This window comes from Balaenoptera musculus, chromosome 2 (genome assembly GCF_009873245.2).
Source record: "Balaenoptera musculus isolate JJ_BM4_2016_0621 chromosome 2, mBalMus1.pri.v3, whole genome shotgun sequence".
NCBI lineage: Eukaryota > Metazoa > Chordata > Mammalia > Artiodactyla > Balaenopteridae > Balaenoptera > Balaenoptera musculus.
In genome coordinates, this window is record NC_045786.1 from 62481389 (window position 1) to 62496648 (window position 15260).

General features: G+C 45.1%; 1 protein-coding gene across 5 annotated transcripts in view; it reads right to left on the reverse strand.

The window, feature by feature from the left end:
- The window catches only part of SENP8 (SUMO peptidase family member, NEDD8 specific), a 54324-nt gene that overhangs the window by 9582 nt on the left and 29482 nt on the right, over positions 1 to 15260 (reverse strand). For 2 of the 5 annotated variants that reach the window (XR_005018809.1, XR_005018808.1), the window contains exons 2-3: positions 4329 to 4755; positions 2619 to 2716 (exon numbers count right to left, since the gene is read on the reverse strand). The exons of 1 other annotated variant lie outside the window; for it this stretch is intronic. Coding sequence is in view for 1 of the 4 variants with exons in the window: in XM_036843860.1 (XP_036699755.1) it covers positions 4329 to 4398 (70 nt within the window). In the remaining 3 variants the exon portion in view is untranslated. The remainder of the gene's footprint in view (positions 1 to 2618; positions 2717 to 4328; positions 4756 to 15260) is intronic. 2 more of the 5 variants (XR_005018807.1, XM_036843860.1) reach the window with 2 other exon arrangements.

Below are 15260 nucleotides of genomic sequence, written 5' to 3' on the forward strand. Positions count from 1 at the left end.
GGGAAGTTCACTTTTATCTTTTGACTGCTCATTAAAGGTGCTCTTTACTGACATATTTGGCACGAAGGAGACTAACGGAGCCAAAGTCATTCCCAGAATCCCAAGTACTTTGCACATCTCGCAGGACTTCAGCTGAGCTGACTCATACTTCAGGCATATGGGGAATGGTAAGGACGGCCACAGCACACCACCATAGCCTCCTCCCTCTGTTGGATGGACACTGAGAATGCTTCCCTGTTTCTCCTGGGCAACTCCAAAGCAATGTCCCCGGTACAAACAGTACTGTGCTCCTGACTCAGGAATTAAAGTCTGGAACTCAGAGCTAGAAAACTCCTGTGTCCTTTTCTATGACATCAAGCCTAGATTATGGAGGTTAAATTCCAATTTGTGCCACGTCACCTTACTTTCTCTCTGGGAGGCCCCCTCTAGTAGTGATTCGTTCGTTCAGTAAATGCTGAGCCCAGACTATGAGCTGGTACTAAGCTAGGCACTGAGGATAGAGCAGTGAACATGTCAGGCAATATCTCTGCATCCCCCATGGCACTTGCATTCCACGTAAACATAAGTTCCAAGTAAATCGTGAACAAACAAGGTAATTCCAGATTGTGATTAAGTTCCATGAAGGAAAGAAACAGTGATACGAGATACAGTAAACAGGGAGGTGGCTTTGGATGGGTGGTCAAGAAATGTTCTCTGAAGTGAGATTTAAGCTGGTGCTTAAAGGATGAGGAGCCAGTCATGGAAGGAGCTGGGAAAAGGGTCGGCAACTGTGAAAGGTAGGAAAGAACGCATATGTCTCTGAGGAAAAGAGAGACCATCTGCATGAGTCTAGAATACTAGTCAGTGGGAGAGTGACATGAAAAGAGGTTGGAAAGGGCAACTCAGCAACAACAAAACAACCTATTTAAAAGTTGGTAAAGGACTTGAATAGACATTTCAACACCACTAGTCATTAGGGAAATGCAAATCAAAACCACAATTAGATACCACTTCATATCCATTAGGATGGCTACTATCAAAGAAATGGAAAACAAAAGTGTTACTGAGGATGTGGAGAAATTGGAACCCTTATGCACTATTGGTAGGAATGTAAAATGGTGCAGCCACTGTGGAAAACAGTATGGCAGTTCTTCAAAAAATTAAAAACAATTACCATATGATCCAGTAATTCCAATTCTGTGTATATACTCACAAGAACTGAAAATAAGGGCTTGAAGAGCTATCTATCTGTACACCCATGTTCATAGCAGTGTCAGTCACAATCAGCCAAAAGGTGGAAGCAACCCAAGTATCTATTGACAGGTGAATGGATAAACAAAATATGGTGTATACATGCAATGGAATATTATTCAACCTTCAAAAGGAAGAAAGTCTTGACATATGCTACAACATGGATAAACCTTGAAGACATTATGCTAAGTGAAGTAAGCCAGTCACAAAAAGACAAATGCTGTATGACTCTACATATATGAGGTACCTATGGTAGTCAGATTCATAGAAACAGAAAGCAGAATGGTGGTTGCCAGGAGCTATGGGGAAGGGAAATGGGAGTTATTGTTTAATGTGTACAGAGTTTCAGTTTTGCAAGATAAACAGAGTTCTGGAGATGGTGATGATTGTTGGACAATAATGTGAATGTACCTCACACTGTGGAACTATACACTTAAAAATGATTAAGATGATAAGGCTTCCCTGGTGGCGCAGTGGTTAAGAATCCGCCTGCCAATGTAGGGCACACAGGTTCGAGCCCTGGTCAGGAAGATCCCACATGCTGGTCCATGTTAAGCCCGTGCGCCACAACTACTGAGCCTGAGCTCTAGAGCCCGTGAGCCACAACTACTGAGCCTGAGCTCTAGAGCCCGTGAGCCACAACTACTGAGCCCACGCGCCTAGAGCCCGTGCTCTACAAGAGAAGCCACCACAGTGAGAAGTCCGCGCACCACAACGAAAAGTAGCCCCCGCTCGCCGCAACTAGAGAAAGCCCGCGTGCAGCAATGAAGACCCAACACAGCCAAAAATAAATTAATTAATTAAAAAAAGATTAAGATGATAAATTTTATATGTATTTTGCCACAATAAAAAATATAAGAGGTTGGAGGTAGGCAGGAGAAGGGAATTTGGATTTTATACACTCCCTGGGTACTGCAGCTCAGGTCTGAAAGTTTGGAGCTGGCAGAATCAGTGGTTACTGAAACCCAGTGCTTTCTTTTGCTAGAGGAAATAAACACGTGGATGTACTATGCAGAAAAATATGGCTGAATTTCTACATACCATCACACGCCTCCTTTTCACTATTCCCAGGGAGTGGTTCATAGCAGCAGCATCACAGTGAGGGCATATCATATTTTTTAAGTCGAGCTAACTTTATAAGGGAGAAACAACAGCCCTAAACTTGGAGAAATGGAGGGATATATATATATTTTATGCGGGAGCCTCAGCTTGCAACATGGGCTTTAGCCAGATGAGGAAGAGTCATGAGAGTGGGCAGAAGTTCTCGTGAAAAAGGCATTCAGGAGTGAGGGGGGCTCTGGGAGAACTGCATCCCACCAGAGACATCCTGGGAGTAAGAAACTGCCCTCACTCCCAGGCGCCCACCCAGCCAGCCCTGGCCCTCTCACCTGGTGGCCATGACATTAGGACACCTATCGAGCTAGGTGAGGTGGTGACCCTGTGCTGCTCCTCTCTCCTAGCAGCTGCACTGCAGAATCAGGGCATCCTAGGGCAGAGAAGCTTTTCAGAGAAGGCTCCCCTGTCAGCCTCAGGCTGGGACAGGCCAGATCCCTAGGCTGATCTCACTCTGGGGGGTGGGGGGGGGGGAGAGGTGAGATGCCACTGGGCCACTAGGTGGCAGCAAAGTCCAGCAGGAACTGGAGCCAAGGCAGTGAGGGACAGACTTTGCTCTTCTTTCTCAAAGAGAGGCCCCCCGCTGTCCCCAGGCCCTGGCAGTGGCAGAAGGGAAGCTGGGCAGGCTCCCATGGCCATTTCTCCCCGGTGCCCTTTGGTCCTTTCTCTCCTCTCCCCTCTTCTTTCATACCCTGGGGGAAAGGCCTGAGGTGATTATGAGAAGAAAGCATTCCCAAGGACTCTGCAGATCTCCTGAGGTCTGTCAGTCAGAAGGCAGAAGTGGCTGGTGTGAAGAACAAGTGTGGTGTCTGTGTGGTGTGTGTGTGGGGGGTGGGGTGTGTGTGTGTGGTGTGTGGGGTGTGTGTGTGCTTTGTGTGTGGTGTGCGTGTGGGTGGTGTGTGGTGTGTGTGTGTGCTTTGTGTGGTGTGTGGGGTGTGTGTGTGGGGTGTGTGTGTGTGGTGTGTGTGGGGTGTGTGTGTGTGTGTGTGTGTGTGGTGTATGTGGTGTGTGTGTGGGGGGGGGTGGGTGTGTGTGTGGTGGGTGTGTGTGTGGTGTGTGTGTGGTGTGTGTGGGGGTGTGTGTGTGTGGTGTGTGGTGTGTGTGTGTGTGGGGTGTGGTGTGCGTGTGGTGTGTGTGTGTGCTTTGTGTGTGTGGTGTGTGGGGTGTGTGTGTGGGGTGTGAGTGTGTGTGGGGTGTGTGTGTGTGTGGTGTATGTGGTGTGTGTGTGGGGGGGTGGGTGTGTGTGTGGTGTGTGTGTGGGGGGGTGGGTGTGTGTGTGGTGTGGTGTGTGGGGTGTGTGTGTGGGGGGTGTGTGTGTGTGGGTGTGGTGGTGTGTGTTGTGTGTGGGGTGTGGTGTGTGTGGTGTGTGGTGTGGGGTGTGTGTGGGGTGTGTGGTGTGTGGTGTGTGTGTGGTGTGGTGTGTGGTGTGTGTGTGTGGGGTGTGTGTGTGTGTGGTGTGTGTGGTGTGTGTGTGTGGTGGGTGTGTGGTGGGGGCTCTGGGGGCGAGTGGGGAGCTCAGCTTCCAACAAGGGCACAGAAACCCCAGACTTTCCCCGGCTCTGCCCTTGTTGTCAGTAGCATCTTCTCCTACCCAGGGCACAGAATTACAGAAACCTGGATTCTGCAAGGTGTGATTTCACTCTTTCTCCTCCTCCCTTCATTTAGAGATAAGGGGCTGGACCCCAGAGCAGAGAGGATTCAGATTTAACGGTTACATGGCTACATACGCTTTGCCCACTGAAAGTGAGGGGGAGGGAGGCGTTTAAGCCTCTGAAATGATAATCCAGAGAAACCCGAGTTTATCCTCTGCGTGCCTGACCTCCACAGAGCCAAGGAGCACCTGGCGCCCAGCAGGCCCTGCTGGCTGGTCCTCCTTCGCGCTGGCAGGGCTCCTCGCCTTCCCGGAATGTGTTCCTTCTTGTTTGCCACTCAGTGCCTGGCCCAAAGCCAAACCTGGGCTGCTCAGAATACCACGTCCCACTCACTTCTCTCACAGGATCCGAGACAAGGCTCTCTTCCGCTTGGGGAAAGGCCAGGCCCGCGCTGCAGCCTCATCCTACTGGTGCCGACTTCTCTAAGGACATCATGCTCTCCAGTGGCTGAGGGCAGAGGCACTTAGGCAGGATGCGGCTGGCACCCTGGCCAAGCAGAGAGTGGCATATTGACATCTTATCCTTTTGGCAGCCTTCTAAATTGGGCCAGAGTGGGCAAAGTGTTACCCACAAGCTGTTCATTAACTTGTTAAATGCAGAAAGGTTGGCTTAGGCTCCACTTTGGGAAAATGTGACACCCACTGCTCCTGGATTCACTCTAGCATGAAGGAGTGTTAATTGGTGTAGGATTTCTGATGGAAGTTTTTCTTTGCTGTTAGTTCCAAATACCAGGCTGGTCTGAATGCATGCTCTCTCCAGTCTGTAATTACATTTAAAAGATTTATTAAGCACTTGCTATGGACTCCTGAATGTATGCTTCTATAGATACTATGATTCTGTAATTTTCTGAGCAACAAACTGGGTACCCGGCCCTATGCAAGGTACTTTTTATGCTCATTTGACTCTCACAACAAGGAACTCTCAATACAACAATATGGTTTTCACACCTTATGCTGTGGAAACTGAGATCGATGGGCCAGAAATACAATATGGACCCCTTCAAAGAATTTACTGAGGAGACAAGATAGAGGGAATAGCTGTATAACAGTGTAGACATGTGAGCCCTGATATGTACAGAAGGGAGTGGCATAGACTGACTCAGTGGCAAGGGGTGTGCCACATGTGTGGACTTCAGAGGGTAAGAGTTGGATCAGAGGAGAGCTGTGGGGAGGGTCCTCACCGGTTGTGTGTTTGGGGGGGTAACATCAGTAAAAGGATGGTGGTGCGAAGGATGGTGCCAATGAAAGCTTAGGAGAAGCAGAGTTCCTGCTGGGGAATGGATACATTAAGTGTGCAAAACACCTCAGGATCTAAAGGCCAGGATGAGAAGGAGAGACTTGATCTTTCAGGCAATGAAGAGCTACGGAGACTACTGGAACTTAGGAGTGATGGATAAATGTGATGGTTTAGGAATGCTGGTTTGGCAAGGGGGCAACAAGGTAGATTAAAAGTCCGCCAGAATAGTCTAGATGGCGGTTTCTCAACCTCAGCACTACTGCCATTTTGGGCTGTGTAATCCTTTGTTATGGGGGGTTTGTCCTGTGCATTGGTGGGTGCTCGGCCACATCCTTGGCCCACCTGATGCCAGTAGCACCTCCCACCCCTAGCTGTGACAACCAAGAACATCTCCAGACATTGCCAAATGTCCCCTGGGGGACAAAGTGGCCCCTGATTGAGAATCATTAGTCTAGAAGGCAGGAGGTAAGGGCTTGGACCTCAGAATGTTGGCAGGCATTTTCATAACCAACTGCATCAATCTATTGACTCTTAGAGTAGCTGACAAAAGTAAAAATGATTTCCTTGCCACAGGAAATTCGTCATCAATGCCAAAGAACTTAATGGTCTAAAGAGGCTCAGAAGTAGATCATTCTGCATATTAGAAACCTCTAGAGGATACACCAAAACTACAGATAATGTGCTCATTAGCAAGAAAGTGGCTGATATCAGGATTTCTCTCTCTACCCCCTCACCCCCAAGTCACATCTTACTCAACCACTGCTTTGAATAAGGAATGTCCAATCTGTCCACAGGCAGAAAAGCTACTGATCTGTAATTTTGCTAGGCTTGCATTCACCTTTTTAACATTTTGTTTTTGGCACTTGGTAGAGTGGATGGATAGAGCCTGGCCTGCAACGAAGAACTATGATTTACCAAGATGTATCTTTGTCTAAAGCAGGAATCAGTGAAGATCAGATAAGACCATTGTAAGAACTTTGGCTTTTACTCTGAATGAAATGAGAGGCAAAGGAGTGAATAATACGCTTTAATTATATAGACTTTAAAAGGATCACTGTTGGCTGTGAGGCAGGGAAAGGTGGAAGCAGGGAGGTCAGTTAGGAGACTGTGGGGTGATTGCGTTGAGAGATGACAGAGGCTCTGACTCAGGTGGTAGAAGCAGAGATGGTGGAAATGGGCAGATTCTGGATATATTCTGATGGTAAAAACAACAGAATTTCCTGTCAAATTAGAGATGGAGGATAACAGAAAAAGAGTCATAAAGGATGACTCATGTTTTACGGCTTGAGAGGATGGACAGAGTTGCCATCAACTGAGATGAAGAAAGCAATGAGTGGTGCATTTTTTGGGAAGAAGATCAGTAACGTACTATTGAACATGTAAAGTTTGAGATGAGTTTTAGACATATAAGTGGGGATGTCAAGTGGGCAATAGATATATGTGTCTGGAGTTCAGGAGAGAAGTCTGGGAGATATAAATCTGGGAACTGTCAACGTTTGGATGGTATTTAGTAGCAGGAGACTGGATGAGATCACCAAGGACTGAGTGTCCGTTGATAGAGGAAAGTATGGATGACCGAGCCCTGTGGCACATTGTGATCAAGAGATCAGGAAGAAAGGGAGGAACTAGCAAAGGAAACTGATGAGTACCTGATAAAGCACAAGGAAACCCAGAAGAGTCTGGTGTTCTGGAAGGTAATTACCACACAGCAAGGAGGAGACTGACAAATGCTGCTAATAAACCAAATTTCTTTTACTGTGGCTCAACAAAAGTTCTTTTCCACTTGAATATAACCCAGAAGTTTCCAACCTGGGCAACTCCAAACAATTTAATGCTTAGGGTTATTCTGTCAGTACAAAAATGGCCCGAGCCCCATTTCCAACCACTGTCGTCAGTCCTGAGACTCAATTTCTGCAAGAGTTTCCAAGGTTGCTTCTGTGTCTCCTGGGTTAGACCATGATGCAGTCTGCTTGTCTACTGTCTCCTGTTCCTTTAGTATTGCCTTCTTTTGCCCGTGATATGCCACTCCTCATCCTTCACTCCTCCAAATGATCCACCACCAAGATAATCGGATGTATCCAAATTGCATGAAAGATTTAGAGTTAATGGAAGGCTATGGCACAAAGCCGAAAACAACTTCAAATTCAGTGCACACGTGACTGCTTATAGCAATTTGACAGCCATTCTCTCTCTAAGGAAACTTCTCACCAGCCATGTCCTCCAGTAGGGCCCTGCCTCCTGCCGTGGTTCTGGCACGTATCCCATCTCAGTTCTTTTCACCAACCTCCCTCTACTTTCTTTCCTAGGCCTCATTCTCTTTTTCTAGGGCATCCAGTGAAAATTCAGATTTCTTTCATCTTATTATTTGGAGTAACTGATCTCTTTGTATCCTCCTGGCCCACTTAGGCTAAACCCAGAGAGTTGACCTTTCTCAACCAAAAAGGTCCATCAAGATATTTACCTCAACAAAACAACAAGCTCTCTAGCAATAAATTATGCGACACTCCTGAAGCCAGAAAAGCTACATTCAGTTTTTGTTTTCAATAGTAGTTTTTCCTTTTGGGTAAATAAAACAGAAAAAAAAGCATTACCACTAAAAAACCATACAGCAGTGTATCACGGTGGTTAAGAGTAGAGGTTCTGGAATCAGCACATCTACATTTAAACCTCATTAATTCACTTGGGCAACTCTAAGCTTTAGTCTTCTCATCTCTAAAAGGGGGATAATAGTAGTATCTACCTTAGAGCTTTATGGTTATTATTAAATTGGAAAATTTACATCAAATCCTTAGAAGTCCCTGACACATAGAAAGAGCTCAATAAATGTTAGTTATTATCTATTAAACTTGAAGAAAATTTAAACTTAAATAAGTATAAAATCCAGTGTTGGTACGGCTACACAGAATTAAACATAGGTTTTTATTATACATTATTAATGGTACTGCACATTGATTCTCTTTTGAGAACTCTGGATATCTATATGAAGGGAAATAAATTGCTCATATGCTTTGATGTCTCAACTCCACTTTTGTATTCCTCAAGGAGATAATTTGGAATGAAAAAGTTGTTTATGAAGAGTGTTTGCAGCAATGCTATTCATAACAACATCGGAACTAACCAAAGAAAACCTAACTTTGGGGAGGAAACGACTAAGAAAGTTATGACCTATTAACCTCTTGTAACCCCAGGTTAACATTAAACATAACAAGTAAAAAAAAAAATAAAATAACAAGTAGACAGTGATTAAGGGAGGAAATTTGTAAAAAGCAGAATTAAAATAGTGCTTATGCATGGATTATAACTATGTAAAATGTGAAAATCTCTAAAAAATCAGCAGATGAGTTGAAGAGAGGTCCATGGTTAGAGTTACATGTTTAGTGAGTTCCTTGTTTTCCGTCAGGTTGCTTAAGTTTGTCAAACCCTCCCCCAACAATAGCTTGGTATTATGCAAGCATGAAAAGTTATGCTGATTAACAGGGCATTTTGATTTCTGCTTTAATACCATGGAAAGATGATGGGCTGTTTTTTGATAAACTGCTTTTATATTCGCATTTATTTACTCAATGAATAATAACCAGTGTCTATGTGCCAGGCGCTATACTAAGCAGCATGGATTCAATGGTGATGAGACATCGTCCCTGGCCTCCAGGGCTTCCAGTTTAGTGGCAAGACTGGAAAATCTTGCCACTATAAATCACCTGTAATTTTACACCACCAAAAATTATAGGTGATTTGGGCACACCGAAAGGCTTCATGATTCTAGGGTATTGTTTAACAAGGAAAGCAAATTAGTCTGGTGCATCAGGGAAGATTTCCCTGAGGAAGAGATTCCATAGGAATTTCCCTGATGAAGAGTGCTGGAGAGTTAGAGGGGGAGAGAACAGCAAGTAGGAAGGCTTTAAGGGGAGAAAAGAATGTGCTGTGCTGGAGGAACTAAAAGAAGGTCTGCAGAGTTGGGGAACAATAAACTAGGGCAAGAGAGATCTAGCTCATAGAGAGGCAGGAGAAGCAGGAAGAGGCCAGATTGTACAGGGCTTTATTAAAGATACTGGCAGGATATGAAACAGACTGGGGGATGGACAATACGTGTGAATACTGGAAGACTACTTTACAAGCTACTGTGGCAGTCCAGATGAGAGATGATGGTTGCCCAGATGACAGTGGTGGCATTGGTGAGAGAAATCCATGGAGTTAAAGGATATTCAAGATGTAGAATCAACACAACTAGGAGACTGGTAAATGTGAAGTGTGTGAGAGAGAGACAAGTAAAGGATGACTCCTAGATTTCTGGCTAGAATTGGGTGGGGCAGTGGTGCCATTTCCTGAGGTAGGAAATACTGATAGAGCAGATTTGATGGGGGAAGATGAGTTGAGCTTTGGGATTTGTTGGGTTTGAGTTGCCTGTGAAATATCCAAGGGAAGATGTCTAGTAGGCTGGTAAATGGATATTCAGGTAGAAGTTTGGCAGAGGTCAGGAGAGAAGTATAGGTCTGATGTGCCCAAATCTATCACTGGCCTGGGGAAAGGACGGGAGAGCCTAGGAAGTGTGTACAGAATGAGAAAAGGGATTTGGGAATAAAAACCTGAGAATCTACAGCAAACAGACAAGAAACTGGCAAATAAGAAAGAGTGGTCAAGGAAGTACTAGAAAAACTAGGTATCACATCAATTAAAGGAAGAGTTGTTTGAAAAGGAGGGTTTAATGTTGCTAGGAAGACTAGTAAAATGAGAACCATTAGTGCTCTTGTTGAGAATTTTTTGTAGAGTGGTGGGCACAGAGTCTAGATTACAGTGGGTTGAGAAGTGGGCAGGAGGTGAGAAACTGACACTAGATCTGGCTGTAAAGAGGAAGAAAGCAAAAGGTCAATATCTAGAGGGCGACATGAGGTCATGCTTTTATTTATTTTTAAAGATGGGGAGATTTAATACATACGTACATCTAAATGCTGATGGAAAAGAGCCAGTAGAGAGAGGCTCCTGCTGCTGCTGCTGTGTGTGAAGGAACTGTCTGCACAAGATCCCTGTGCACAGGTGAAGGCATTAGCCACAGCTATGAGGGTCACTGCAGTAGAAGTGAGGAAGGCTCAAAGGTGGGTACAGATATAGTTAGATTTGTAGATTTGGTGTCAGGAAAGTTGAAGTTCATGACAGTTCCTATTTTCTCTCTGAAGTTGAAGAGTGTGGGAGGAGGTGAGGGCTTTGCAGGTCTGTGGAACGAAGACTGAGGCAGCAGCTGTGGAGAGCTAGAGTGTGAGCTGGCAAGGGAAGCACGGCCAAGGGCAGAGAAACTTGTCCTAGCCTGCGTCGTGGGGGACAGGTTTTCTTCTAAATACAGGTTGCTCTGTTTTGGTACATGGAGGGAAAAGAGCCAGGCAGTAATTCTTCTTCTGGCTTTTAACCCAAACTGCAGGATCCAAGATTAATTTTTTCCTGAGTAATGGTAACTCTTCCCTAGTACTAACACTTTAGTTGGCTACCACTTCCTTTGACACTCTGACATGTATGTTTTCCTTACACAAGAAAACTTAATTTAAATGCATCTGGCACTTGATTTTTTCCTTGGTGGAGTTTCACTTGCTTCATTTTGGAACTTAGTGACCAATCTCCCCAGTTTTGTACAGAGTGTGCCACCTTTGCTTAGTACCATTTATTTGACTCAATTCCTTTAAGTCCTTTCTTTTGTATGAGTTTTCCCCAGGCTGCTGCTCTTGTTCTACTTCCCATCTTTCATATACATGAAATCTGAAAGGAAGTACAATGTAGGGCTTTTAAAATACTTTAGGTCAGCACATCGATGTCAGGAGCTGATCCAAATATGATCTAATATATAAAACAAAGCCAGTTATTATATACATTTTGTTACCTAGCAGTTAATTGAGATGACAGTTTCTCACTATTGGTTTCTGTAATATACTTGCTGAATTTAGGAAATTTATAAAGTGAGGCAAGATTACATTTAAAATGTTCAAAGCAAGGAGTTTTTGCTATCATTTTCCTGGAAGAGGGAGAAAGGTACAAGTGGAAAGAGTGTGAGAAGAGGAGATGGAGGCCCTGCACTTGAGTCTTGGCCCTGTCACTTGAAATCATGTGACTGAGCTCCACTAAGTTTGCTTCTTATCTATAAAATCAGAATAATAAGGAAAACAACCAAGATGGTGGAGTAGAAAGACCCTGAGCTCACCTCCTCTCACAAGCACAATGAAATCACAACTATCTACAGAACAACCGTTGATGAAAAAATACTGGAACCTACCAGAAAAGATCTTCTACAACTAAAGACATAAAGAAGGAGCCACAACGAGCAGGGGAGGAGGTGTGGACTCGTGATATAATTAAATCCCACACCCCCTGGGTAGAAAACCCACAAACTGGAGAATAATTATACTGCAGAGGTTCTCCTACAGGAGTGAGAATTCTGAGCCCCACATGAGGCTGTCCAGCCTGGGAGTCTGGCACCGGGAAGATGAGCCCCCAGAGCATTTGGCTTTGAAGGCCAGTGGGGCTTAATTACAGGAGCCCCACAGGACTAGGGGAAACAGAGACTTCACTCTTAAAGGGTGCACGCAAAATCTCATGCATACTGGGACCCAAGGCAAAAGCAGTAATTTGATAGGAGCCTGGGCCAGACCTACCTGTTGGTCTTAGAGTCTCCTGGAGAGGTGGGAGGGTGGCTGTGGCTCACCCTGGTGACACAGACATTGGTGGCAGACGTATTGGGGAACATTCAACCTCAAGAACATTCCCAGCAGCTGCCATATTGGCTCATTAGAGCCAAGCCCTGGCCCCACTCAATAGCCTGTAGGCTCTAGTGCTAGGATGACTCAGGCCAAACAACTAACTGGGTGGGGACACAGCCCCACCCATTGGCAGTCAGGTGGCCTAAAGACTAAAGAGCTCACAGCCACCTCTAGACACTCCCCTAGACATGGCCTAGCCCACCAGAGGGCCAAGACCCAGCTCCACAAACCAGTGGACAGGCACCAGCACCTCTCACCAGGAAAGCTGCACAAGCCTCTAGACCAGTTTCACCCACCAGGGAGCAGACATCGGAAGCAAGAAAATTATGATTCTGCAACACAGGCCAGACCCTACCCTGGGACCGGCTGGGCCCTGCCTTTGCCCACTAGCAGGGCAATGCAACCTTCAGGACACTCCAGACCCCACACCCAACTGTGTCAGGAACTGGCCCTCTCCTACCAATGATCTGAAATGAGATCTGGGATCCCTGGGCCCTGCAGCCAGAATTCAGGAACCAGCTCTGCCTGCCAGAAGCCTGGCACCAACCCCAGGATCCGGTTTCACCTGCCAGTAGGTGGGCAACAGCCCCAGAGTCTTCAGGACCCTGACTCTACCTACCAGCGAGACAGCACTAGCCCTGGGCCCCCCTAGGATTCCGTAAGCAGCCACCTCAGGACCAGGCCCTGCTAAACAACATGCAGCAGAATCTGCGCAAGGTAGGGCCCATTAACCAACCAGACTAGGGGCTAACCAAGCCTACCAGACAGCGCATACAGTCAGCCCGCTACACAGAGGGACCCATGCAGCCCTCTTAGGGGGAACCCCTAGAGCATATAGCCTGGGTGATGAGAGAGGAGTGCACTGCAGGGATGCATAGGCTGCCTCCTACAGAGGGCCACGTCTCCAAGGTTGAGAAACGTAAGTAACCTATGACATACATAAAAATACAAACAGCAACTTAGACAAAATTAGGTGGCAGAAAAATATGTTCCAGGTGAAGGAACAAGATAAAACTGCAGAAGAACAACTAAGTGAAGTGGAGATAGGCAATCTACCTGAGAAAGAGTTCAGAGTAATGATCTTAAAGATGATCAAAGAACTCGGGAGGAGAATGGATGCACAGAGCGAGAAGTTAGAAGTTTTTAACAAAGAGAAAATATAAAGAACAATCAAACAGAGATGAACAATACAATAACTGGAATGAAAAATACACTAGAAGGAATCAATAGTAGACTAAAGTATTCAGAAGAACAGATTAGTGAGCTGGAAGACAGAGCAGTGGAAATCACTGCCGCTAAACAGAAAAAAGAGAAAAGAATGAAAAGAAATGAGGACAGTTTAAGAGACCTCTGGGACAACATCAGGCACACTAATATTTGCATTATAGGGGTCCCAGAAGGAGAACCTCCCTAACCTGGGAAAGGAAACAGTCACCCAAGTCCAGGAAGCACAGAGTCCCATACAGGATTAACCCAAAGAGAACAACCAAGACACATTTTAATCAACATTACAAAAATTAAAGATAAAAAGAGAATACAAAAGCAGCAAGGGAAAAGCAACAAACAACATACGAGGGAACTCCCGTAAGGCTATAAGCTGATTTTTCAGCAAAAATTCTGCAGGCAAGAAGGGAGTGACACGATATACTTAAAGTGATGAAAGGAAAAAAACCTACAACCAAAAATACTCTACCCAGCAAGGCTCTCATTCAGATTTGATGGAGAAATCAAAAGCTTTACAGACAAGCAAAAGCTAAAAGAATTCAGCACCACCAAACCAGCTTTACAACACATGTTAAAGGAACTTCTCTAGGCGAAAAATAAAAGGCTACATTTAGGAACAAGAAAATTATGGAATGAAAAAGCTCACTGGTAAAGGCAAACATATAGTAAAGGTAGCAAATCATCCACACACAAAGGTAGTATGGAGGTTAAAAGACAAAAGTAGTAAAATCATCTGTATCCACAATAAGCATTTAAGGGATACACAAAACAATTAGATGTAAACTATGATATCAAAAGCAGTAATCGTGAGGGGAGAATACAAATGCAGGGTATTTTAAATGCATTTGAAATTAAGAATCAGCAACTTAAAACAATCATGTATATAATAGACTGCTATACAAAAACCTCATGGTAACGGCAAACCAAAAATCTATACTAGATATACACCCCAAAAAGAAAAAGAAATCCAAATATAACACTAAAGATAGCCATCAAGTCACAAAAAAGAGAACAAAAGAAGAAAGGGGGGGAAAAAGACCTACAAAAACAAATCCAAAACAACTAATAAAATGGCATTAAGAACATACATATTGAGGACTTCCCTGGCGGCGCAGTGGTTAAGAATCCACCTACCAATGCAAGGGCCACGGGTTCAAGCCCTGGTCTGAGAAGATCCCACATGCCGCGGAGCAACTAAGTCCGTGCGCCACAACTACTGAGCCTGTGCTCTAGAGCCCGCGAGCCACAACTACTGAAGCCCGCGCACCTAGAGCCCATGCTCCACAAGAGAAGCCACCGCAATGAGAAACCCGGGCACCACAACAAAGAGTAGTCCCTGCTCACCACAACTAGAGAAAGCCTACGCGCAGCAACAAAAGACCCAACGTAGCCAAAAAAAAAAAAAAAAAAAAAAAAAAGAACATACATATTGATAATTATCTTAAATACAAACAGACTAAATGCTCCAACCAAAAGACAGACTGGCTGAATGGATACAAAAACAAGACAACAAGACCCGTATATATGCTGCCTACAAAAGACTCACAGATCTAGAGACACATACAGACTGAAAGTGAGGAGAAGGAAAAAGGTGTTCCACACAAATGGAAATCAAAAGAAAGCCAGAGTAGCAATGCTTATATCAGCCAAAATAGACTTTAAAATAAAGACTGTTACAAGGGACAAAGAAGGATACTACATAATGATCAAGGGATCAATCCAAGAAGAAGATACAACAATCGTGAAGGGCTTCCCTGGTGGTGCAGTGGTTGAGAATCTGCCTGCCAATGCAGGGGACGAGGGTTCAAGCCCTGGTCTGGGAAGATCCCACATGCTGCGGAGCAACTCAGCCCATGAGCCACAATTACTGAGCCTGCGCGTCTGGAGCCTGTGCTCGGCAACGAGAGGCTGCGATAGTGAGAGGCCCGCGCACCGCGATGAAGAGTGGCCCCCACACCACAATGAAGAGTGGCCCCTGCTTGCCACAACTAGAGAAAGCCCTCGCACAGAAAAGAAGACCCAACACAGCCATACATACATACATACATAAATAAAAAGAATGTAAGCA